At 38.5% G+C, this 26371-nt stretch overlaps 1 protein-coding gene across 4 annotated transcripts in view; it reads right to left on the bottom strand.

Moving 5' to 3' along the window:
- Positions 1-26371, bottom strand: part of ACOXL (acyl-CoA oxidase like) — a 368095-nt gene that overhangs the window by 92915 nt on the left and 248809 nt on the right. For all 4 annotated transcript variants that reach the window (XR_012689756.1, XM_075203751.1, XM_075203752.1 and 1 more), the window contains exons 15-16: positions 17230-17341; positions 4620-4707 (exon numbers count right to left, since the gene is read on the bottom strand). Coding sequence is in view for 3 of the 4 variants with exons in the window: in XM_075203751.1 (XP_075059852.1) it covers positions 4620-4707; positions 17230-17341 (200 nt within the window). In the remaining variant the exon portion in view is untranslated. The remainder of the gene's footprint in view (positions 1-4619; positions 4708-17229; positions 17342-26371) is intronic.

Below are 26371 nucleotides of genomic sequence, written 5' to 3'. Positions count from 1 at the left end.
TGTTGTGCGACACCCACAGGTGGAAGATTCCTGGCTAACCCCTCTAAGCAGCAGCCTACAGTACATGGGGAACAGGTTTAGATGTGGAATACAGGCCAAAGGTCAGGAGCATGCGCATACTGGGGTGATCAGAAACTGGATGGATAATGGTAGTGTAGTAATCAGATGGCAAGTACACAGAAGGTCATGAACAATCCAGGTCATTAGTCAGATGAGCTTCAATATTGTAGCATGGCAATAGCAAAAATACCTGATGCTCAGGCACATCACTGTTAATTATTCACATTGGTGTACTTTAAAATCTTGCAGTCAGGTTCACAACAGCTACTAATTAATACAATAGACAGGAAGAGCAGCTAATGTGCAACTATGTGGAGACCCAGAGCGAGGAACAAGGGTGCCAAGCAAAATCCAGGAACAAGGGTGCCAAGCAAGGTAATGCTGCCGGAAGCAGCATTTTACAAGGTGAACTACAATACATGTCAGCTCATCCGCTGCTACCACTGATGGGATTTTATAGGGCCAGACAACCACACACTATCTGATTACACATAACCTAACACAGAATCAGTATTCAGATGGCAAAAGGTTAACTTGGTACATTATAGCCACTGTTTGTAATTAATATATGAATATTTTTGTATGACATCGGTAGAGAATCTGTGCAGACAGGGCAACCATCAGGGGGTTACAGGGGGTAGAGGTGTAAGGGGACCAGACGGACGAGGGGGCCTGTTGTGACACGCTGGCTCCCTTTTTTTTTTTTTTTTTTATAATGTCATGAGGAGACTCTCAGTTACTGATTGGCTGGGAGCACGCCACCCGAGACCAGCCATTACAATGGCTGCAGCAGGATCTGCAAAGGAACGGACTCCCTTACCTTATCCACAAGTGCTCACCCATATCTCCACTGACGTCCTATTCTGCATGATCTCCCACCCAGGATACAAAAGAGGTAAACAGAAGAGTCTGCCTCTTCAACACTGCACAGACACTGGAAGAAGGTAAGGAGGGAAATCTGTGTGGTTAGTTATCTACAGGTTTTAAGCAAAAGGCACCAGATAGACATTCTAGGCTAAGGTCTTATTGTCAACACTAATTATCCTATTTATTTAATGTCATTTCGGTGAAAATGGCTGTATTTATTAAATTTGAATACTATAAAATTAATGGCAGTGCATATTGCGGGGAAAAATGGTTATATATTAACTCTCAATGTTATTATGTGAATAAATTAAATTTTATGTTGGAGTGGTTTCAGGGAGGGAGGCCTAACTATTAAACTTTACATATTTCATGTACCTATCCTTTTTCAAAACAGGACCCCAACATTCCAAGATCCATTTTCTGGGGGGAAGGGGAAGGGGGACGGTATAATTTGTACTGGGCTCCACAATTTCTAAAGTCAGCCCTGTGGGAAGGTGTCTGTCTTTACACAAACATGATGTATTCATGCCCACTTAATCAGTTATATCTCATTATAGGTTTAGGCTACTGTTACTTGGATTCTAGTATCTGTTACTTATCTGTATGGCAACCTAGACTGAACCCTCAACCTTTAATCTACTCCAACCTTGTCCATTAGCTTCTTTGCCGTGACTTTGCCTGCTAATTATGTACTTTTGTGTTAAATCTGATTCGCGAACATGGATTGTTTGAGCTCAATATCCTCTTCCATTTGTCAATACTCTTTTCCTGAGAGGTAAACACCAATAACTCTGTGCATTAGCCCTGGGAGCATCATAGTACCGGTGATCATGTCTTGCTGTAAGGGAAATTTCCATTTAATGCTACTGAACTACTATATGTCCCTGATGGATGTACACGCCACTATAACTATCACCTTAACAAAATGATTTAGTAACCTATGGCTCTCTAGCTGCTGTGAAACTTTTAGGTCATACAGTATGCCAGAAATCTGATGGTTAAGCATTGGTACTTCCTTCAGCGTAGAGAGGATATGAAATCACTTCCTGGAATTGTATAATGAATATGGACAAGCTTATGGACTTGGAAAATAGTATTTTAAAAATAATACATAAAAGTTATAGTAACATGTATATACATGGCTGGCTTTTAATGGTTTAGTTTCCCTGTTGCTATATGCCCCTTCGACCCTTGGTACCGAGTTCTATGTCCTTAAATTTAACCACATTGCAACAAATAAAATAAAAGTAAAAAGTATTCTACCAATAATTTAAACACACATTAAACATATATTAAAAAGATATTGAATTAATGAAACATCAGCTAGAATTAAAGGGATTATTGACAGCAAAATACAATTGTCTTTATAAAGGAACTGTTAAAGCCATTCAAAAATATATATTTAAGTGTTCCAGGAATTTATCAAAACTGATGATTTTATTTATATAGAAATTGTGATCATGTATATCATGTATTGCTGCTGCCCATACAATTCTGCCACCATAGGTCTACGTTTCTAAAGCTTTTTCAGAAACGTGTGGGCTAATCCTTATGTTGGAATATTATGGACCTGGTTCAGTAAGGAAAGTAAAGCAAAAATATTGAGTAACTTTGTACCTTGGCAAAACCATATTGTTATGGGAAGGGGGATGTAGATTTAAAATGTGATGGCAGATTTATAGTTGGGGCAAGACATGTCCTAGATCAACTTTAAATTCCAGTGTCCAAATAAAGCTATCAAGTCTTAAAAGCATACAGTTTTTAACTTATGTACAAAATAATAAACTAATTTGCACCCCTTGCACTGTAACATGGTTTTGTCCAGAACAAAACTTACTCCTTTTTTGCCTTACTTACCTTAATGAATCAGGCCCTATATGTTTTATATATACATATTATACAAAAGCAACTTGAATACCACTTTAACAAAATAATCACTTCATATAACAGATTGAGGATTTAAGGTGGTTAATTAAATGTTTATTTAAATATTTTTTAAACATTATACAAGACATTTGTTTTAAAGCTGCACTCCCCTATAAAAATCAAGTACTACATTAATATACGTCTTGTTACCTGTAAGATTGTTCATTTTTCCTCACTGTTTGGATTCAAGCTGCTATTGGTTATTTACAGGTTGTTCAGTGTCATACAATTACCATGGCGACCACAGTCACGTACAATGTAGTGAGCTGAGAGATTTCGGAAAGCCCCTATTCTCAGCTCATGTAATCACGGAGGACTGACTGACTCACACTCAGATCAGGCCAGACCAAATGTTGCAGGGAAGAAGCAGAAACCAATGCTTCCATGTGTGAGTCAGTTTTTATAAGTGACAGCCATCCAGATGTACCCTCACAATATTGCAACTATAGAGTTATAGGAGTATCAGAGCTTCATCTTAAAAAGGTAGAAAACTGGCTGTTAAATAAATGAAGTAGATTTGGGACTGCAGCTTTAATGAAGTAAAATATGCAAATCATATGTATGTAATATACTGTAAACATTTTTAAGATCATTTCCATTGTAGACCACTTTTATATATAAAAATAAAACCTCAAGGACATCTGTTAGTTGGGCTCCATATTGAAGTACAGGTGAAGAGAACATATACCCTAGAAATGCTTACACACGGTCTAGTTTATCTATAAAGAAATATTATATAAAACAGAATTAAATTATATTCCAAGGGAAACATTTGTATTTATATTTACTTGCAAAACAAAGCTGTCCCAATCGGGATTACAGAACAGAGACCTCAAATCGGGACTGTCCCGCCTGAATCGGGACAGTTGGGATGTGCGCATATTATTTGCATGTATGAACAGTAGTTGTAAGCTGTCACTTTGAATGCTTTGTCAAGCTTAAATAAAATATCATCCAAAGACTTAAGTAATTTGATTATGCAAAGCAAATTTATTTTGAAGACCTAACCTTTGTACCTTAACAGTTACCATGAACAGGTCTGCAAAGCTGGCATGGTTTTTAGCTGAAGTTTTCATAGTGCCTCTAATATTCACTACAGAATTTCACCCAGAACTTATATTATACTATAATACGCCGCTCACACGAACAAGGAGAGACATGTGAGTCCATTTTACTGCCCCTGTCACCACTGCTTAGACACTTAGCCACAGTGCCCGAGCAATGATCACTTCTCCTGCTAGAGAAGGTAAGAGAGTTTTGTGTTCCAGCACTGCAACACATTCTGTGTTGGTAGCTCTGACTGGACAATTGCTGCAGTATGTATTCAGCGCTCGCAACCCAAATTTTGGATAGTTCTCCCGAACCCCTCCAGGATAGCAGGGGACTGCGAATCGCATCATTTTTGCCCCTATGGCTTGATGGCACAATTGTGGCATTTTGCTACCACTGCACGTGCCACTTGACCTCGAGATCTATTGGAGGGGATATTTTTAAAGCTGGCAAGTATAATCAGAATTGACACAGGTGGAGAACAATTGAAGTGTGTGAAATCTCTCCCTCATCCCATACTTTTGCAAGTTGGGGGCAAGGAGCTGTTACAGTATAATTTTAGGTCTAGGTAAAGCTATTCAAGTTAGTAATATCTGACAACCCCTTCACACACCTCTTGGGATGCCTTTTCTTCATATATATTATTGTAGAACATTGCATATTAATAAATTAATTCCTACTTCAAGCTCAGCTAGCCAGCGGATCATTCTACTCACCTCTATGGATATGTGCCAAAGCCAGAGTGACAACATGATGTAAACATGAGTTCCAGGCAGAAAAGAACTCCTCCTTCTCCGTCATTACCTGTTAGATAAAACACAGCACATCTTAAAGTGGCTGAGCTGCTGCTACCATACTGTCCAAGGAAATTACATACAGGTAACGATTATCCCCGTGCATTTCTGTGTTAAACTCTATTACCAGCGACTACAAAAATGTTAACAATATCTATACGGACATCACAAAAATATACGTGGTCTGATCCAGAAGACAGATTTAAACGTGGTAATTCATCTCTTAGTTTATCCAAACTTTTAAATGCGTTGAAGTAAAACGCATTTATATTATAAAACACATGTAAAATAATTAATCATGTAAAATAATTAATCAAGCTCTAATAGAAATATGCAAAAAAAGATTTATAACTACTACTTATTTTGCATTGTGAGGTACAACTCAAAAATAATTCAAAACCTATTTATTTTACATACAGGCACAACAGGTCAATGATACAGAGACATTGATACTTTTACTGTCCTGTGCAAAACTTTAATGTGACGCTCTCCATCTACTTACACTGAAATAAATGTATCCTGTGCTGAACACGTAGATACTAGTGTATGTGATGCAATGTAAATCAATATACCAAGTGCATCAAGCTTTGCATGGCACACAGTGCCATAACTAGACATTTTAGTGCCCGGCGCCCCCCATCTAAGTGGGAGTGTCATTTGCCAAGTGGGTGTGGAAAACCTAATGTGGAGGTGTGGCTAGCACTTTACTGAAAGAATTCTGTTATATATATATTTATTTCATGCATTTGCAAATATGTATATATATATATATATATATATATATATATATATATATATATATATATATATACATACATATACACACACACACACACACACACACACACAAGTTAACCCGTGCATGATACTCATGCATTCTAGTCAAATCAAGCTACTTAAGGTGTTAAAAAAGGTTCTTGTCATGCATTTGGGCCTAGCCCAGGCCTCCTCAGGGGAAGAGCGTCACTTCCCGACGCAAGCGCCCTTTTTTAACGTGGTTTTGTCCACATGTCACCACCTCATCATTTTTCTCCATCACCTCATCCTTCATCTTCATCGCCACATCCTTCATCAAGCTACTTAAGGTGTTAAAAACTCCCCACTGTCACCCCCGGCAACCACCAACCACTCCCAACTGTCACTTCTCCTTCAAGAAATATATAGGTCAGTGTATAACTCTGCCCAGCAGGTGGCGCTGCAGCTTGTTTTTTTTTTTTTTTTCACACACGCCACTAGGCATTTATATAGTAGATATATATACACATACATACAGTGGTGGGATTCAAATAAATTAACAACCGGTTCTCTGCCCTAATGACCATTTAAAGTATGCAAAAATATATACCGAAAGGTATTCTAATATTTCATGCACTTAATAATCAAATAAGAACAGTAAAAGAGATACACAAAACTACATTGTTATCAGAAAGAGTTTTAAAATGTTGAAGAAAAAATGTTAAAGAATACCTTACCTGACACAAATCTGTTATTTAATATTATATTCATATTATGCCACAGTAATGCCCCCAATTCATAATATTCAACAGTAATGCCCCCAGTTCATATTATGCCACAGTAATGGCTCTCCATCACACTCTGCCATGCAGCCTTCCTTTGCCCCTCAAAACACTGCGCTGTAGCTTCCTTTGCTCCCTTTTCACAGTCTATTATGCTGCCTTCCTTTGCTCCCCCTTGCTCCGTTCCTTCACTTACCTTTTCTATCGTCTTCTTTGTGCTCCTCTTCTTGCTTGCCACCGAATTCTCTCTGCGCCGCTCCTCAGTGATGTCACGCCCAACATTCAGTGCGGACGGAGCAGGGAGGATGAGGTGCTGACGCCGCAGAGAGGTGATTTTTTTTTTTGTCTTTTGCTCATAATGTTTTATTCTGAGGTAATGTGGTACATTCCCCCTGACTCTATCATACAGCCACATTCTGAGGTAATCTCTCCCCCAAATCTGTCTCTTTTCACTCATAGGGGTCATAGAATCAATTGCCGGCTATTACAGTAGGAATCTCAGCTCATTTTTCTGCTCATCTCTATGGGGTGTGAGAAATAATGAGCGGAGATTCCTGTAAAATCTCTGACACAATGAGGGGTGTTCAATTGTTAGCGTTAACGAAAAAAAACGAGCGCTCAAAAAATATTACCGTTTATACGGTAATATTGCGCGCGAAAAGCATTAATACGGTAGTTTACTCGCGGAATTTCAGCTCGCCGCTCAGGGAGCTCCGAGCTGAAATTCCGCGAGTAATTACCGTATTAACGCTAAGATTTTTTGAGCGCTCGTTTTTTTTCGTTAACGCTAACAATTGAATACCCCCCAATGTGTCTCCATGGACACCTTAAACTGAATTAAAACTCTTCCATAGTTTCTCTGTCATGATTTACTTTGGCCCTCGTGGCAGCAGGCCGAGGACCTCCTCCCCAGATTACAAGGGGAATACCGGAACCTCCGCCCCTTAGTCCCAGGTCCCTGACGGACACTCTCTCACCACCAGGGTTGCCAACTCTGAAATGAAAAACAAGCCCAAACCAATCCTAAAAAGCCCAAAAAGAAGCCCAACTTACAAGGGACCATCCTTTTCTAGAACACTAATTTCTACACTCAATCTCCATTTAGTAAACCTTTATAAACACAAGAAGACACATTTCTACACTGATATGGCAAAACAAGAAGCAAATGCAGTAAATTACCCTTTTGAAATGGGGGAAACTGACATGGCTACAGATTCAATAATCATCCCCAAATACACAGAGATTCTTATTAACCATAATTACACCACAGCATCGCCCAGCAAGTAAAAAAAGGTTCACAACATACGTGAACTGAGTATAATGTATGCAAGGCCACTGGTATGTCTGTACTGTACAGCCCCATGATATAACAGTATAAAAATAGGGCTCTGAAAGCAGTCTTCTGACATGAGCAGCTACTGGAGGGGAGGGGAGGGTGTTATATAGCAGTGTTACCTGCTATAAGTGCAGCAATAGTTTAGACACAGCACTTATTTCAGCAGGTTGTTGCAGATCCGTCTTTCTGTGATTTATTCCATGTCCTCCTCTGACTCCGCCCACCAGCAAACAAAAATGCCACTTTATTGGAGGAATATCGCTGCACCTGCCCATAAAAAACATGTGATTGCCCCAATCACTAAATGTAAACAGACCAAAGAAGGAAAAAAAAAATGCAGTCTGAGGAGACCATGTGTGGGCAGTGTGTCCAAGCCCAAAAAGAAGCAACAAGCGGCAGCCTAAAAAAACCCGCAACTCAGGAAAAAAAGAAGCCCACCACACATTTCTGCTCATACTAGCCTTATGTTGCTAAGCAACCATTCCTGCTGTGTCTCCTTTGGGTCCTAGTGTCAGGGCCACACATTCAGTCACTGGAAGTTGTAAATAACTAAACAGGATGTAGTTTGAGAAATCTCATCTCCAACAACCCTCTCTTTTTTGTGATTTTTTTTTTTGGCCATTTTTAATCTACACTTTAGAATGATATGTTGAATATGTTTTTAAGGAAGCCCTGTCATATGCAGCATGTACTTATACAATCACTGAAGTGGACTGGCCACTGCCCCCTCCCCAAGATCAGCATCTCTCTCCTAATATAATCTGTGCTGCTGTGAGCATTATTATGATATGATTGGCTACAGGTTGTTCTATCCCCACTCCCTTCAACACTGGAGTAACATAGATAAACAGGATATTATGATTGATAACCAAAAAGTGCTCTGACCACAGTCAAAGGCATATTAAAAATGGGTTCCCTTACAAAGTACCCGCAAACCAACTCCCTATGAAGCTTTCTGAAAAATGATTCTGTATTGCCAACAAAAATATCATGACTTTGTACAATTACTCAATCTCTTACAGTTATAGTTTACAATGTAGTCAACTTTTAGTATGTAAGACAGACTTCCAGACTTAATTAATCTTTGTCTACCAAAACATATTAAAAACCCATGGTATCTTGGGTGCAGACCCATTCAACCAATATGCAGGCACTTTAATGAATCCTCTCCTTAATTGGTGTTTAAATAACATTTATTGTACAAGAAAGTGTTAACTCTACCTATAGAATGCCACAATTGGTATTTTAATTGATGTTCCCATGTACTGCTGTTAACATGTCCTAATCATTTCAAGAGAATATTGATTAAAATACCTGTAAAATTCATAATGTATTCCTCTAAAAGTGCTTGTCAGAAAGATTGGGAGGGAGGGAGGCAGAGAGAGAGAGAGAATGCCGAACTTCATGTGTTCCATTGACAGGAAGTTCGGCATTTGGAACGCAAACTTGCGTTTCAAATGCCTGCAGGCACAGAGGCAGGTAGCGGTAGGCTGCTGCGCCCCCTTGGGCTTGCGCCCTAGGCGATGGCACCGCCCGCACCTGCCTAGTTACGACTCTGACGGCACAGTAAATAAATACACATCATGTGTGTAATAAGAAAATAAATGCCGTGCAAATCAGACCCAATTTTACAGTATACCACAACGCCTTGTTTTTAATATGTCATGGTAATGCTGATAAGTGGCCCAAGCCCACCAAAAGCAGTCCCATGTCATAAACAGTTTTATACCAATAATATACAGTCACAGGGCAGCATTTAGAAATCGTGAAGTCCCGCCAATCTAGTACCCACCCAACTTCCATTTTTAACCTTGTCCAAAGTTACATAGAACTATTATACTCTCCCATTGTCACATTTAACCAATCACCCTCCCACTGTCACATATGACCACCACCCTACCGCCCTATGTCACACAACACCAACCCTATCTCCAAATATCACAAACCGTCCTCTCTCCCCCCTTGTCACATTGCCAGCCCCATGCATTCATTGCAGAGCTAGACATGGGCGGGTGACTGAGCAGGCTCATAGCAGAGCTTTTGCCTTCATATATGTTTTATGCAGTCAAACTCCCCAGGCTGCACACACGCAATTACAGTACAGTTCCCAAGCTGCAGCAGACTGTCCAGCTCCCTTGACCACATAATACAGAACAATTCCCTTTCCCCCAGTAAACATTACACCTCCTACGCCACTAGTATACAGTACCATGCTCTCATGCTACTACTATAGAGTATCCTTCAAAAGCCCCTGTATATGATACAACTCCCATATTCTGAGTAAACAATGCAGCCCAATGTCCAAGTATTGGTCACCCTCTCCTTGTGTTGTTGCTAAAATGTACAAATAGCGGGCTGTCAGGATCACAGGGGTCTGTATAGATTAGGCTTTCATATGTCACAGATGCTTTGTGTGATGTATCCATGCCGTGCGAAGTATGAAAGACTCTTTATAATAAGGTGTTTCTAACCCCCCATCCATCCTTGCCACCCCTTTCCATGGCCCTTACCGCGTGGATGATCCGATTGCCCAATATCAGTCACTAGGGGATATATTTACTAAACTGCGGGTTTGAAAAAATGACATGTTGCCTATAGCAACCAGATTCTAGCTGTCATTTTGAAGAATGCACTAAATAATTGAAAGCTAGAATCTGATTGGTTGCTATAGGCAACATCTCCACTTTTTCAAACCCGCAGTTTAGTAAATATACTCCTAGGTCTGCCAATCATCACAGGCAATATGTATTCGCTTTGCAAAGTGTGTCATTTTGCCACACAAACCCATGTGCCACTTAACATAGCACAATTATGTAACAACAGCACTTGGATGCATTGTCCGTATAGAAATGCCACTCATTAAATGCACTGTTTCAATATAGAAAAATGTGATTGATCCACAGACAGGTAAACAGTATTAATTACTCAAATGAAGGAGTGGTATAGTTGTTTATGTGTACATGCAAACCAAAAAATGTAATCTCATGGCTATACATTAAAAAAAAAAAAATGTCATACATCCCCAAGCAAATTCAAAATTACTCAATCAAATTATGTAACAGTATTCTAGAGGAAGTTTAGTTTACCTCAGACCCTTATGCTTATGACAGGCATCTATTAGTATATAACAAATCACTGAAAAGCTTTGTGTCTATATAAAAGGTACAGAACTTTAAGACTTCTAATATCTGTAATAATTTACAGTAGGGTGTACATTATACCTTATATGTACTTTTTAATTGAAAAAAAAAACCTCAAAAATCAACTGAAATCGACCCACAATGACGAAAAAATTGACTTACAAGACTTATTCATGCATCTTTAGTGTAAAATCAGTGGGTTCTGACATCAAAATAAGATGAGTACATAAATATTATTTATGAAAATGTTAATGGATATGTTAACTGACATGTTTTATATAATATATAGCAATTTACATATATCCATTTTTTATTGATTTATCTATCCAAGTGTCAACCTTGCTTAGTTATCTTAGACTAATAGTCTGTCAGTCACAGATGACTGACAAGTTGTATGACATATAAGCCATATAACTTGCAAATATGCAAGTTTGTATCACACACACACACCATCATTTGAACTGAAAGTAGTGGCTATATTACTGTTTATTAATCATTTAGATTTTAAATGGATATTTAGGTTGTATACATTTCCCTGTGAAACATCTGATCCAAAAGCCTATTGTGAGGCTTGTAATTCCAGGGCCGTCTTTCCCATTGGGCACAATGGGCAGGTGCCCGGGGGACCTGCAGCCCAGGGGGGCCCGTCGGAGGCAGCACAAAAAAAAACCTGAAAAAAAAGAAGAAGAAAATACTTACCTTGCTGTCAGCTAGCGATCCGGCTCCCTCCCTTGTCTCCTCCTCCGTGCGGCGCTGGCTGTGCATGTCGGGCGTGACGTCATCACGCCCGCCCGACTTCCATTGCGGAGCGCAGCACGGAGGAGGAGACCAGGGAGGGAGCCGGATTGCCAGCTGACAGCAAGGTATTTTCTTCTTCTTTTTTTTCAGGTTTTTTTTTTTGTGCTGCCTCCGACGGGCCCTCCTGGGCTGCAGGGCCCATATATATAGCCACTTTTTTTTTTTTAATATATATATGTATATATAGGGGCCCCGGTGCACTGCTTTGCCCGGGGGCCCAAAAGGTTGTTAAGAGGGCCCTGTGTAAATCATCATCATCTGTTTATATAGCGCCACTAGTTCCGCAGAGCTGTACAGAGAACTCATTCACATCAGTCCCTGTCCCATTGGAGCTTACAGTCTAAATTCCCTAACATACACACACGGACAGAGTGTGAGAGAGACTAGGGCCAATTTGATAGCAGCCATCTACCAGTATGTTTTGTAGTGTGAGAGGAAACCGGAGCACCCAGTGGAAACCCACTCAAACACGGGGAGAATTTTATTAGAATTTAGGTTGTGAGTTGAAAAGTCTCTCACAACATCCTAATTGCCCATCCCTAAAGGCCCCAACATGCTAGAGAGCAACCTTGTTGATTTCCTGGGTATCGTTTAGCTCATAAAGATGTTGCATTAGAGGACACCTTCATAGGATAAACCAGTCATTTCACATGATTCACTTGACTGGGTTTACCAGTGTTTCTCTAATTAGTGTTGTATAAAAACTACTACAGAAATAAACAAAGAAAAGTAAAAAAACAAACACCCACTGTTAAAGGGAGAGAGGACAATAGTATATTAAACTGAAAAATGATAATAGTAGGAGCTGTGGAAGGTACCAGTGCCCCCGACCCTCTGTATCCGCCATGCAGCGGGCCCCATTATCTCCATGGCCCCGGTGTACGGCACCTGCTGCACCAATGGTAGTTCCGCCATTGATAGAGAGGAAGGGAGAAGCATGGTATCAAACAATTTCTATTAAAATAGCAATCAATGAGTTTTAGAAATTTGTGGCTCTTTATTCCATGCTCAGATGGATGCACTGCGAAATTTGTGCTGGAAGGAGAATATGTAAAGGTCTTACACCTATATTACCCAAACACTACTCTGGATTGAAGAGCAACAAAGAACAAGAAATAAATAACTAATTTTGAATTCCCCAATGACGATAAAAGTCTTCAATTTCCTTGAAGACTCCCTGCAACAACCAGTTACCCTTCCAACCCTTCACAAAAGTCAGCAATGCTGAAAATATCTTTCTGCAGCATCAATAAAATAAGAAAAAAAACAACAATGCTTTATGCTAATTTGCTTTATTATTCCCTAAAATAATCATATGACATTATAAATGGAGGCAAAAAAAATGGTACACATTTTCCACGAATTTATGATGATCACTTTTAATTTACCATGCAGATATGGTCATATATAGAAAGATTCAAATTCACACAATACTGTATTGTGCATGGGTCCTAAAATGACCATCCTTTCTGATCAAAATACAACTGAATCAGAAGAGAAATGGGGTCAGTAAGTATAGGGTCATTGCATACCAGAATGTATAAGTCTTCTTGACATTGATGATCAATACAATGTGACCAAATTGGTCACACGTCTGTTTGCTCAGTGAACTTGTTATGCAATCTAATTGCTCAGTGAGACGCCAGCACTAAAGTATAAAACTGAATAATGATGATTACCCTATGAAGTTACGTTACACTCCAACAACGTCACCTGTCAAATGTGATCTTGTTTGACATGTCTTTGTTAACAAGCACTTACGTTTGGTGGTGTCATTCCCCCAAATGTGTTCACTTGTGGTGAACACAACTAAATGGAGCAGGCAGTGTCCAAAAAATGGTGGAACCCACTGGCTGAGGTTGGTCAATAGGTTCCTTTCTTATTCCTCCATTCCCAAACCAGTTTACATGCCTTTACTAATGTTAAACTGTATTAAAAGCAGGTATTTTGACACCAGTGGTAAGGGCCCTAAGGCAAAGTATACAAACACCATGCCTAGTCATGTTAGTAGAGCAATAGAGAATCACTTATCCGTGGAAATGTGACAACTCACTAAAACAACTCCATGTTATGGTATTTGTCTTGTGTTTGCTGTGTGTATACATTTAGATATCAGTGTCCCTTGCTGTACAGATAAGAGAATCCTAAAGCAGAGGTAACACAGGTAGTGACTGGGTAATAATACTGTACTTATGATGTAATATTACAATTAACAGCAGTAGGTCTCCAAGGATTAAATGATCTTACACATTGTTCATTTAGTCTGTTTAATTTGGTGACTACAGTGATTTTTTTGAAGCCAGACATTATCATGTACCATCCCATTTCAAATAATCCTTTATATGCTTTGACCATAAAAATATAAATACTTCATTGCAGTAATGTTCATATGGTCTTTGTTAGCACTGGGTATGATATATATAAACCTTCTGTTATTAATATCTGTATATACAGTGTGTTCTGATGTCATTATTTTAAACTGAGTTCCAATGTTACTCAGTGGTTATAAACAAAACTTGTGTACTCTAAGTAGCAACTTGTGTACTCTAAGTAGCATACCTCTCAACTTTTGGGAAATTGGGATAATAAGCATGCGATGCATGCACCAGAACGGGTGTGGCCATGCATCACAGGGGCATAACTACATCCCACCCGAGAGCTGGCCCACTCCCAGACACCTTGAAAGCAGCCTTTCAATGCTGCGTGCAGCAGTGGCAGATGTGGGCGGCACCTGTTCACTGCAGCTCTGCTATGCAGGACAAGAGGGTCCACGGGGTGATGGCAAGACAGAGTTCTTAGATTGTGACAGTAGGGAGGTATAAAGTAATGCATAGCCTACTGTAAATTAGGATCTGTGTGACCTGTAGCATACAGCTTCATGCTTTATATGGTCACACAACTCCTCTGTGACTTCTACCATCCCTAATACTTAGGGAGAACATTATACCATTATCTGTATTCAGTCCTGTGGTTACAAATAATCAGTCAGCATTCTGTGTGATCCTACACAATATACCACAGGGGCAACAAAATCATTTTTTTTTTAGATTTGATTAAACTGAAACACAAATTATATCACCTTCCCTCTATTGCATTTAATTTAAATGCATTAACTATTTTTATTCCTTAAGATATTAAATTTAAATGACTAAAAAAAGTAATGTGTACAGCGCTAAACTAGCATGGTATGGCAACTCCCAGTAAACTATTTTATATCACTCCAAATAAAATATAAAGGTTCAACTTTTTTTGTTTCTTTAAATACATTGTATAATTACAGTATTTTCTATTTTTTTCTCCTTTACAGATCTCCTAAAATCTCTGCTGAAAATCTAGAAGAGACAGACTTCTGTTTCATATTGTAAGTGCAACAAAAATCTATCTTAGTTGACTGACCTAAAATGATCTCTAACAGATACTGTACTCTGGGCAAATATTTTCCCAATACAACCTGAGATGACAACAAAGGTAAGTTTCAAACACCCATGTCCATAAACACAGTGCTTTGTTTAACTGTTATACATCAAAACACATCAGAAATTCCATTTCTCTTCTCTGACTTGCTTCATCGTGTAAAAAGCACCAAACAAAATAAGAAAACATCCCGCTACTGTTCAATAATATTACTACTGCTCTAATGGGGCAATCTAGACACATGTAACCTTGTATCTACACAGTAGACATGCATGGACTTGCCTAAGATGTCATTTTGTTTTCTTATTATCATTTCTGGTATAGTATACAGTACTACTAAGAAGATATAAAGGTTCTCTCTAGACTTGAGCTTCGCCTGGGAGGAAACATAATAGTTTTAAGCAACTGAAGGCTTTCCGGCCTGGCAGAGATCGAAGTGGACTCAAATACTTGCAAGTAAAATCTATTTTGATAGCCAATAAAGTATACAGCTGTAGTTATTGGTCAAAACCATGTTGCATTAGAGGGGGAGATAAATTTAAAATGTGGCGACAGATTTATAGTTGGGATAGGACATGTCCTAGATCTACTTTAAATTTCATTGTAAAACACAGCTATCAAGTATTTGTGTGCTACATGGAAAAACTGCCAGTATTTAACTTGTGCCTTATTTTTGTGAGGAGTTAGTGATAACACTATTTAAAAGATCTAAGAGCTCTATATTCTCTGTTTTTCATTAATAATAAGTTGGGAAACCATTCTAAAAAGAAAATTGGAAAGGTGAAAGTATTAAAAATATATATTATATAGATTTGTTTTATTATGTGTCTTATTTTACCTGTCCAGTTACAAATAAATAAAAATATTAATAGTATAATAGATTATTTGACATGTTCATTTTCCCTGTTTATATAACTGATGTCATGTGTCTACTGTATGTTTAAAAATTCATGATAAGTAATAACTATAGAGCTCTTATAATGTCTGTATCTTTAACAGTAACACTCTCTCCCACTCACTCCTGAAGTGATCCCAAGTAAGCCTTTATCCTATTTTATACAATGTATTTTTATTACATACATATTTAGGGGGAATTCAATTCCCCATATTGCTCAAAAGAACACAGGGTGCGCATTATTACCGTTAGTACGATAACTTCAACGCGGATTTCTGCTCGCGGCTCAGGGAGCTGCGAGCAAAAATCCGCATTGATATTACCGTAGTAACGGTACTAACGCACAACAATTACCGCACTAATGGTAACTGTGCGCACGGAATTTAATTCCCTCCTTATTGTGTTATGAAGATAAATATTTAATCACCTAACTCAAAGCCAATGTGCTCATTTCCAGACCGTTTGCAGCTTATCAAACCTTTCCAGTCTTGATACCAGTGTTTATGGCTGGTAATTACAGTTGGCTCACCACAGCACCAAGCCAAGGTATAGAAGCACTAGGTGTCCTGTATGGTCTGGAGATGAAATGTGCTCTGCAGGCTGTACTTGCTGATCTGTGCTTCTACCCTTACATACTAATGCGTATTATACTCCAACGTACAGAAAAAACGGCATGAAGTGTTCTCCAGCCCACTGGATTTTATTGAGCAAGAAAAGCCACTAAATAGAATGCCTGACTGATACAAGGGACAGGGGCAGTGATGTTAGAACAGCTTAAATTATTGCAGTCTCAGCTTTTCTGACCTGTACCAGATCCCATAAGGACATTGTCCTAAGGACATGGGAGGGGCTTCAACAGCCTGTAAGGGGGTGGGCAGGTAATATTTTACTTTATAACAAAGCCTCTGTGAAATTTCAGCTTCATAACGAACAATGTATTTTACACTCATGTCTTATACATGAAAATACAACTTGGGGTTTTGTGATAATTTAATGTTGTATATTACACGCAAGCGGTGTGCCGCCATAGGGATATATGATCTCAACGTCTAGTCTATTTTCAGCGCAATGTGCATTAGGTTAAGTTTGGGCAAAATACGCTGCATGCGCTGCATACTTCAGAGCAGATGTGTGAAAGAGTCCTCACTAGTATCTTGTCAGTTTGTATCAAACAAGTTATTTCACATGGAAATCCTGAAAAAAAACGACCTGTTGGGTATACTTGAAAAGGAGGCTGTGAAACTGCGGCATAACATAATATTCAAGTTTTGTTTGAAAGCTAGTGATGTTTGATAACACTAGAATAACTGGTCTGTTACCCTGAACTATTAAACTGTTTTTCATTAAGTAACATGGCTAAACCTGACAATGTAATCAGGAAGCATTTCTGAATCCTATTTTTTTACAATAGAGAGGTCATTTAGTGCATTACCTTGTGGTAAAGTCTGGCAGCCAACCCACGCTGTAGCACCCTCTCTCGAAAATTGACGGCTTTCAGGAAGAATGTCAGGTTGATGATTTTATCTGTACTTATTGCCAAGAAGCTGAAAAGAAAACAAACATGTATTGTCAGGCCATGTGTTATTATACAAAAAGTCATCCTACCCAACATTCTCCTTCAAATAAATCTGTTATCTATTCCACTTATCAATTACTATTTTAGTTTGATACAATTCTGAAGATAATGTTGGCTGTTCTAGCTTATGGGGAAAGCTAAGCAGGAGAGGAATCTTAGTATTCCCCCAGCAGGCTTTGTGCTCCTCCCCATCGCAAATTTACAAAGGCTGTTAGAGCCTGTAAGACTGCAATCCCTTCACTATAAACTGTTTGTCAGGGCAGGCTCCTATAGGGGCTGCTGTCCCAGCTGAAGAATATTAATATATAGATATGTTAATTCATTTCTTATCACTGCGACAAGAAATGATAATTAATGTAAAGAAAATGTTAAAGGTCATATGTACACCCCATGGTTCATAAAAAAAAGAATATTTCTTATGAAAAGCAACTATAAAGAAGCATCTATTCTAGGCTCATGTTGTCTGGATTGTCCTCATAAATTAGGAATGTAGGTACATGTGTGAATGCCAGGCAGTGACTGTACCACAACTTCTGTACTAAAGACAAAGCTGCCACTACCAAATCCCGGACACCTCATCACCACATAGAGGTGTAGGAATGCTATGAGGCCAAGAATTATCAATGTATATCCTTTAACAGCCACACATATGTAAGCCAGGGAATAGATAGAGTTTAACTTGCCAGCAGTTTCATTGTAGCTCATTTGCATCAAGATGAAAATGAAATGTTTTCAGTAGTGGATTTGTTCTCCCTGACCAAATACTTCTTCATTTACCGATTTATTCCTCATGTGCTGACCTGGTACCTTCAGGGCATCAAGTCTTTGCCTTACAGACCCAGTTAGATATATCAGCTCCACCATATGGGGATAGATGCAGTAAAGGTGAATCACTGTCTACACAGATGACTCTGTTGCAAAAATCATTGATTTATTTTAGTCAATTGATGGACAAGGATGAAGTTTGGGGTCCGAGGACTTCATTAATCCCAGGAACCGGATTAAGAGGCACTGACAATGTATCCCTCACCAGTGGGCAGAGATCCAGACAGATTTTCTTCTACTAGACAAGAAATGAATGTCAATATAGCTGCCCTCTACAACACGTTCAGTAAAGCAGTAGTTATCTGTACAAGGGTAGGAGGCCTAGATAACAACTATTTCTCAAAGAGACAAGTCCGTTAATTTGCCTCACTCTGGCAACTCATTAATAGAATAGGCATGGCAGTTCACATGCTTTGACTATAGCTCACTGGTGTCACATGACATTTTTCAGGGGGCTCATAGGTGGTCCTTGGTCCAACAAGTAACAGCACATACCTTTTTGGAATGGGATCAAATCATATTGTGATTAGAAGAGCAGTATGAAGTGTTCACACAACCCAAACAGTAGGTTACCCAATAGATGGCTAGTAAGCTGATGAGAAATCATTATCCACTCTCATAATAACCTGCTACAAAAACAATATGACCAGAAACAGTAGTAAGATAGGAAGTTACTGTAACGAGTAGGCAGGGGACCACTTCCATGGACATAGGGAGGCCCTGGACTGCACACCACTGCTATAACTAGTAGTGTACACATATATCCTTGTATAATGTTATTAGATACTCTCTCCCTGACAAAATACAACACAAACACAACCTCTAAATCAGTGTTTCTCAACTCCTCAGGACCCCCTAGCTGTACATGTTTTACATATCTCCTTGCTGGAGCACAGGTGTATTCATTACTGCCTGACACAGTGTAGCACAACAGTATTGTATGAGGTCAATATATAGAAAGTCCACAAAAACACCTCTTCCACATATGGAGGCAGCCTTCCTTATAATTGGTAGGTAAGTCCAGAATCATACAGAAAGTCAAACAAGGATACGGCGCACAATGGTGTGTTACTAGGAAATTATCCCAAGTTCAGTGGGGAAGTAGTAATATAGTCAATAATTCAATGTTCCCCGCTTGCTGGACGGTCCTCTAGGACCAAGGGTATATGTCCAGTGTTGCATATATAAAAAGACAGAATAATATAGGCATAGGATTAGTAGGAGCAGTGTGTTAGTGATAGCCCATCACCATATTATTACACACCCAAAGGAATTATATCGCTTATCTGTATGATTAATCCAAAGACTGGAACACAGCTTAATAGCCACTTTTCTTTCAATAATGTGTCTCAGCAACTGCAAGTCTGGTCTCCAGTCATATAACATCAGCATACTGTAAACACCATATCTCTCTTCCACTCAGTGGGTAAGAAAAAGAAGATAATACACTATATGGTGTAGTATTTCAAAAGTAACAGTATTTAATCAGAATTAACATATAAAATGCACACTCACAAAGAGTAATGAAAATACAAGCTTATCTGAAATTCAGGTATCAGATATACCATGTCCTCAGGTACAACACGAACCTCCCACAGTCTTCCGCACAGGACTAACTGATGGTGTGGTGATCCAAATATACACAGGAACAAATAGAAAAGAGCCTCTACGCGTTTCGTCCTCAGCAGGACTTCCTCAGGAGGTGATAAGTGTGGCCTAAACCAGGGATGTATTTATAGCGATGCGCATCGCCATTTTGCGCATGCGCATTGCGCTAAACGGACTGCCCATGCGCGACCCATCGGTCTTACTGCGCATGCGCGGTTACGGTACTGTCACGATTCTCTGATCACAGGCAGTCCCCTATTCAATTGTTAGTAGTGAGATGTGAGGGATGTAGTACTGGGATGTGAGGGATACAGTAACTCACAATAATTATGATAAAAATAAAGTTCAAGATATAGCGGTGGCCATCTTGGTAAAGGAGTTCTAATGGATCAGCCTTTTTGTCGGCCATTTTTGTGCAGGTGATATAATAAAAGTATGGCGGTGGCCATCTTGGTAAGGGAAGAACAAATAAATGGCTCCAGAAAACTGCCATCTTAGTACAGGTGCTAAAGTGCTATAAGTGCTAATGCTTGAGGTAATAGTGATAAATAACCGGGATCTACGGATCCAATATAAGTGAACATACTCTTTAGTATAAAACATATACAAATATACAGTACATATTTAAAATAACATAGGTACTAATAATGAGTATATATATATATATATATATATATCTATTCTCTCTCTGTCTGCCTGTGTGTGTATGTTGGGGACTTTAGGCTGTAAGCTCCAATGGGACAGGGACTGATGTGAATGAGTTCTCTGTACAGCGCTGCAGAATTAGTGGCGCTATATAAATAAATGGTGATGATTATATATATATATATATATATATATATATATATATATATATATATATATATTTATTTACAGGATTATGATGTTAGTTTTTTGTATTTGATTACAGTGATGTTACAGTACTTTCATTTTAATAACAGATGAATATGATTACAACGAATATATATTTGAAGGGAACATAATTGATACCAAAAGTAATGGAGTATTAAAAAGTGGAAGTCTGTTACTAATTTTTGGCACGTCTTCACAGTTTTAAAATTGGTTTGTTCACAGTGACACAGCAATGTGGAATCAACAGTTAAAATCAGGAAACATTTTCACAGAGGATTACCTCCTTCAACCTTCTCTCATGCAGTACAAGCACATTAGTTGGCTGGTAAACAGTGAGTCAGACCAAGTGTCCCCAAATACAGTGTAATTTTATAGATGTTCGTACAGTAGAGGTACAACAGAATGACAGTGGTCAAGACAACAAAGGATATTCTACCAGCCTGCAGTTCACATAAGGACATGACAGTCAGTGAATCAGTGCTAGGAAGAATGCAGGTAATGGTCACACGCCCACAGAGCACAACTTCCTCTGTTACAGAATTAGAATCATCTTCTGTCCTCAGGTGGATCTGCGGGAGCACACGTCTCACTCTATGATAGTATGGCCAGTGAACAAGTTGTGTCACAATACAAAGCAACACATGCCATGCAAATGTCAGATAACTCTCTACTGAATACATGGAGTAGTCCTTATCTAAGGTGGGCCAGTTATGTACAGTATGCTGCAACTTTGTTGGTTGTGTTGCCTACCCTACATGGAATACTGTGGACATTAACCCTTCAACTATACACTCATTGTTTCATTTTCTAGCTTTGGCACGTTAAGTTCTGGAGAAGAATTAGAATTGTTTTCACTATTGCGCATAATAAAACAGTTGGCTGTAGAAGCTTTATATCGTAAACAAATAAATAGTAAAGAATGTAAAGTAGAATTGATGCTGAAGCCACTCTAGCCATGTGGCTGGATCAGTGACATGATGTAATATGTCCCAAACTTTGAATTGGAAATGATGGGAGCTATATTAGTAGTAGGCTGGAATTTATATATTGTTAGGAGTTAGTATTTGAATACTTTATTCTTGCATTACTTTAAACTCAAATGTGGCCAGGTCTTCATAAAAGTAATCCAAGAAGAATAACTAATGTATATCCTAAAAAAAATGACAAATACAACTTATAACACGGTATGTGCCAAGTTTACTAGAAAAAGTATGTGAACTCCTAACCAGTTCTATTATAGTTATTTTCATTTATAAGTTTCAAATCAATAAAATGTCTGAGATGCGAGTTTTAATAAATTAAAACTAAAAGAACACGACCCCCCCCCCAAAAAAAAAAATTGGGGGAGAGTCTGACACAGATTTCGGGAATTGAATCTTGCAGCATTCAAAACAGATTTATGACAACCTTAGTGAGAACCTCGGAGAAAGAGTTGGCAACAGTCCGTGATTATCACAATCAACGATTAGCAATCGCACCCAAAGGCAGAATTGCTATACTCTCTTAAAAACTAAAACTTACACATGCCATACATTTGTGACTGCAAATTATTTACTTACAAGACTACTCTAAATATATGACATTAACAAAAAGAGTTTAAAGCTGACCACACAGAGGTCATTCATTCCAACTGGAGTAAGTGCCAAGTAACAGGATTAGTTTCCAGTTTGGCTGCTCAATGACGCGGCCGCATCGTGTGTCATATGATGCGGCCGCCTGTGCGCCCCCCGGGCTGCATGTTGTCAGCCCGCGCCTGAGTGTGGTCACAAGATGTCTGCGCACAGGTGGATAGAACTGATGTCCAATAATGATCTGACGGAATATTATCGGACGGGTGGGGTACGGCATAACGGTGCTGACTACACCAACAAGGCTTGCCCAGACATCTCCAGTCTGGAAGGCTGCTTCCAAACGAGGATTCATGACGACTCTTCCGTAAACCGGCTTCAACCAATCCCGAAGAAGGAAGACGCCGGGGCGACTTCATGACGTCACTGACATAGGCGACGCTGTTAACGGCACTCTTTTGCGGCCTTGTACAATGTAGTTTACAAAGGGTTCTACATTGTACATGGCCGTATACTTACATTACCCCCTTAAGAGCGCCATTAACAGCGTTGCCTATGTCAGTGACATCATGAAGTCGCGCCGGCGTCTTCCTTCTTCGGGATTGGTTGAAGTTGGTTCACACAAGAGTCGTCATGGATCCTTGTCGGGAAGCAGCTGTCCGGACTAAGGGGTAAATGTATGTACCTCCGATTTTTTCAAATTGCCAAAAATCAGCGACTTTGCAGGTAAAATTTTAGCCGCTTTAAATTTTACCTGCAAAGTCGCCGATTTCCGGCAAGTTGAAAAAAATCGGAGGTTCATACATTCACCCCTAAGTCAAGGTAAGTCTTGTCGGTGTAGTCAGCATCGATATGACTACCACCGTGTTGGGTATTACGGTTGGGTCACACAATATCAGACCAGTTGTTTTTCAGCAAAAACTTTAGAGAGTTACTGAGAAGTTTATGAATTGCTGAGCTGTAATAAAACAAGTAACAGAAATCAATGCAGATATTACAACACTAATATTTTTATACAGGTGATTTAAGTTCTGTACAGTATTTCCAGAAGCAAAACACAAAGCTTGTAGATGGGGGTTTCCAAATGCTTGATTTCGGAATCAAGCAAAAAAAAACTAGAAGTACTATTACTCCTCTAAACAAAAGAATATGGCACAGCGGCAACATAGGTTGGTGGATTAACACATCGGAGAAGCGAAACTCCATATCATGAAGTGAACCCCAAACAAGAGTGTCATCATGGTTTTTCTCTTCTTTTTATTATTTTGGATAACTAGTCAATTAAATAAATGTATGCAAAAAAATATAATAGTGTGGATACACACATGACTCCTTTTAAGGAAACAAACATACCATGAGAAGTCCCTCTACATTTGATAAGGTGGAATAACATGATTTTAGAAGCTTGTAAATCCCCACTGTACTACCAATACATTTGGTCACTTTAATACTTATGGAAAGTAAGCATAATCAGTTGATAAATGGGCTCGTCCAGCTATAGGTGCCTCACCAATGTTCCATTGGATTGTGACAGCCTTATGCACACTTCAGATTACGATGTATAGCACAGTCTTTAGCTGCTTGTTGATTTCTGCATTGCAAGGCGTGCCTGGACTTCTAGTCCAACCGTGGACTATCGGTACATGCATGTTATGGTTAAACCTACTGTTCCATAAAAGATGGAGAACCACAGTCTGCCATTGTTCTGGCATCCAATAGTCTTATGGCTTAAGAGTTATGTAGTTATATGTGTACTATATCTGGATATACAGTACACCAAGAAATCACCAAAACATAAATAAAAATATAAAGTTGGTTTCTTAACTCACTGAAAAAGGTACACATATGGAGAATGAAGCTTCCACTTCCCTAAATGCAGCTTTCTATGTGCAGGAAGCAAGCAGATAGAGTTAGCAGCCAGTGTTCCTGCTCCTTTACTATTCGGTAACTTACCAGTTCTCAACAAGTCTGAATTTATCTATACTAAAAAAAAGTGTCTCACATTTACATACAGCAGCAGCCATTTTTTAGACGCTCAATCCAATTAAACACAATGCTTTTGGCTCAACTAAAAAGGCATCTATAGTGGAGACATGGCTGGAAGGAATTACTGGTATTGCAAGCTTTCGAGCAGGGTTCTCTTATCTTTCTGTCTGTATGTATGTATTACCCAGTATTGTTTTATTAATGTTTGTTCCCAATTGTGAAGCGCTACGGAATTTGCTGGCGCTATATAAATAAATGATGATGATGTTGATGACTCTATGATTAGAGCATGACGGTGTTTCAAGGCAACGGTAAACTCCCCCTAAGTGTTCACATAATGTCAGATTAATTAGCTTAATATTTTACAAGTGTGACAATATAGCTAATTTGGATAAACCATTGTGATTTGAGCCACAAATATTTCAGCTCAGATGGTAGATGACCATTCAATGTTGAAAAGTTTTACAATATCTTTTTCAGAAATTACTGCTTAAAAGATTGTTCCTGAATTAGTTTATTAAAACGGATAAAAGATTGCATAATGAACCAATATGCATACACTGCTGAAGTTGATAACGTACCAGTCAAATGTTTGGTAATAGGTAACTCTTGGTCTGCCATTCCTTTGGCAATCCTCATGAGAGCCTGTTTCTTCATAGTGCTTTAAGGTTTTTCTTACTGCACTTGAAGAAGCTTTCAAAGTTGCTCAATTTTCCGGACTGACCTTCACGTCTTAAAGTAGAGATGAACTGTTGCTTACCTTTGCTTGAGCTGTTCTTGCCATACTATGGACTTCTACAACCTGAAAAGTTGGCTAAATAGGGCTGTTTAAGACCCACCCTACCTTGTCCTAATATAACGGATTGGCATTAGGCATTAACGAGGAAAGCAATTCCACAAATTGACTTTCAAAAGGCACACATTTACTATGTGTGCCTTTAAAATGATGATTTAATCATTGGGGTTTAACATTCCCCACATCTAAATTTCACTGAAGGTCTAAATGAAAACTACTTGTTGAGGGTGAATTTGAAAAACCATTATTTTTTTCATAAAAATTTTTGCTTTGAAAATAAATTTATATAAAGCCATCAGTTTCACTTTTTATTTTTGTCTATGTAATGAATTTCAAACATTTGAGCATAACCCTTTAGATAACTATGTCTTTAAGAACATGAGAAACGTGCAGGGGCTGGCTGGGCTGGAGGGCATCTATCCCTCAGGCTGATCCCATAATGGACTACATGTATTTTTTTCCTTTAAAATATTCCGAATAGGCTACTGAGCCGAGTTTTCCCACCGGGTTAAAATTTGCCAGCCTGCCTTTGGTCACGTGTGTATAAACTTTAGATTTGTTTTCAAAGATCCCACTTTGAGGAAGTCTTTGATTACTCCTCCTAATTAGAAATACTATCACAATTTATATTCCATTACAATTCAATTTAAATTGATCAAACTTTATTGTTAGCCAAACACTCCCAGTATTTCAAAGACGCAGTGTTTTAATAACTGAGCTGTCTAGCACATGAATTTGTTAAAAACACAAAGACATAATGTTATTAAATGGACTTTAATAGGGCAAATTAACCAAAATGTTCTTCCTCATGTGAGGCTAAGCAGAAAAGCAGTGTATATGTTAATTATGGGGGAAATTCACACCTGGATGTTAATCAAAATATATTCTTGAAAGCCAGAAATCTGCCCATAAGTATCCAATCGAATATCACAAAATTGTAATAATAAATGCAATCAACATAGTATCATTTTATGTATGTGTAGACATGAAACATCACTATAAAATATTGATTATTATGGACAATATTCTGTTCTATCATTTCCGAGATCTGATAACTCTGCTGTAGAGAAGTTATAACCTCCCATCACTATGAGAAAGGACGATGGCAAAAGGTCAGTTGATATGTCAGTAAAGCTTAATTAACCCCTTCGTTACACTCCCAAAGTGAGTTACAGCAATTCATCTTTTATAACTTAACCACTCAATCTGGCATACCTGCAACATACAGTAATATACATACACATTATATATATATATATATATATATATATATATATATATATATATATATATATATATATATATATACATACATATATATATATATATATATATATATATATATATATATATATATATATAT

Source organism: Mixophyes fleayi, chromosome 3 (assembly GCF_038048845.1).
Source record: "Mixophyes fleayi isolate aMixFle1 chromosome 3, aMixFle1.hap1, whole genome shotgun sequence".
Taxonomy (NCBI): domain Eukaryota; kingdom Metazoa; phylum Chordata; class Amphibia; order Anura; family Limnodynastidae; genus Mixophyes; species Mixophyes fleayi.
The sequence above is the reverse complement of the archived record's forward strand: the minus strand, read 5'-3'. Positions and strand labels throughout refer to the sequence as shown.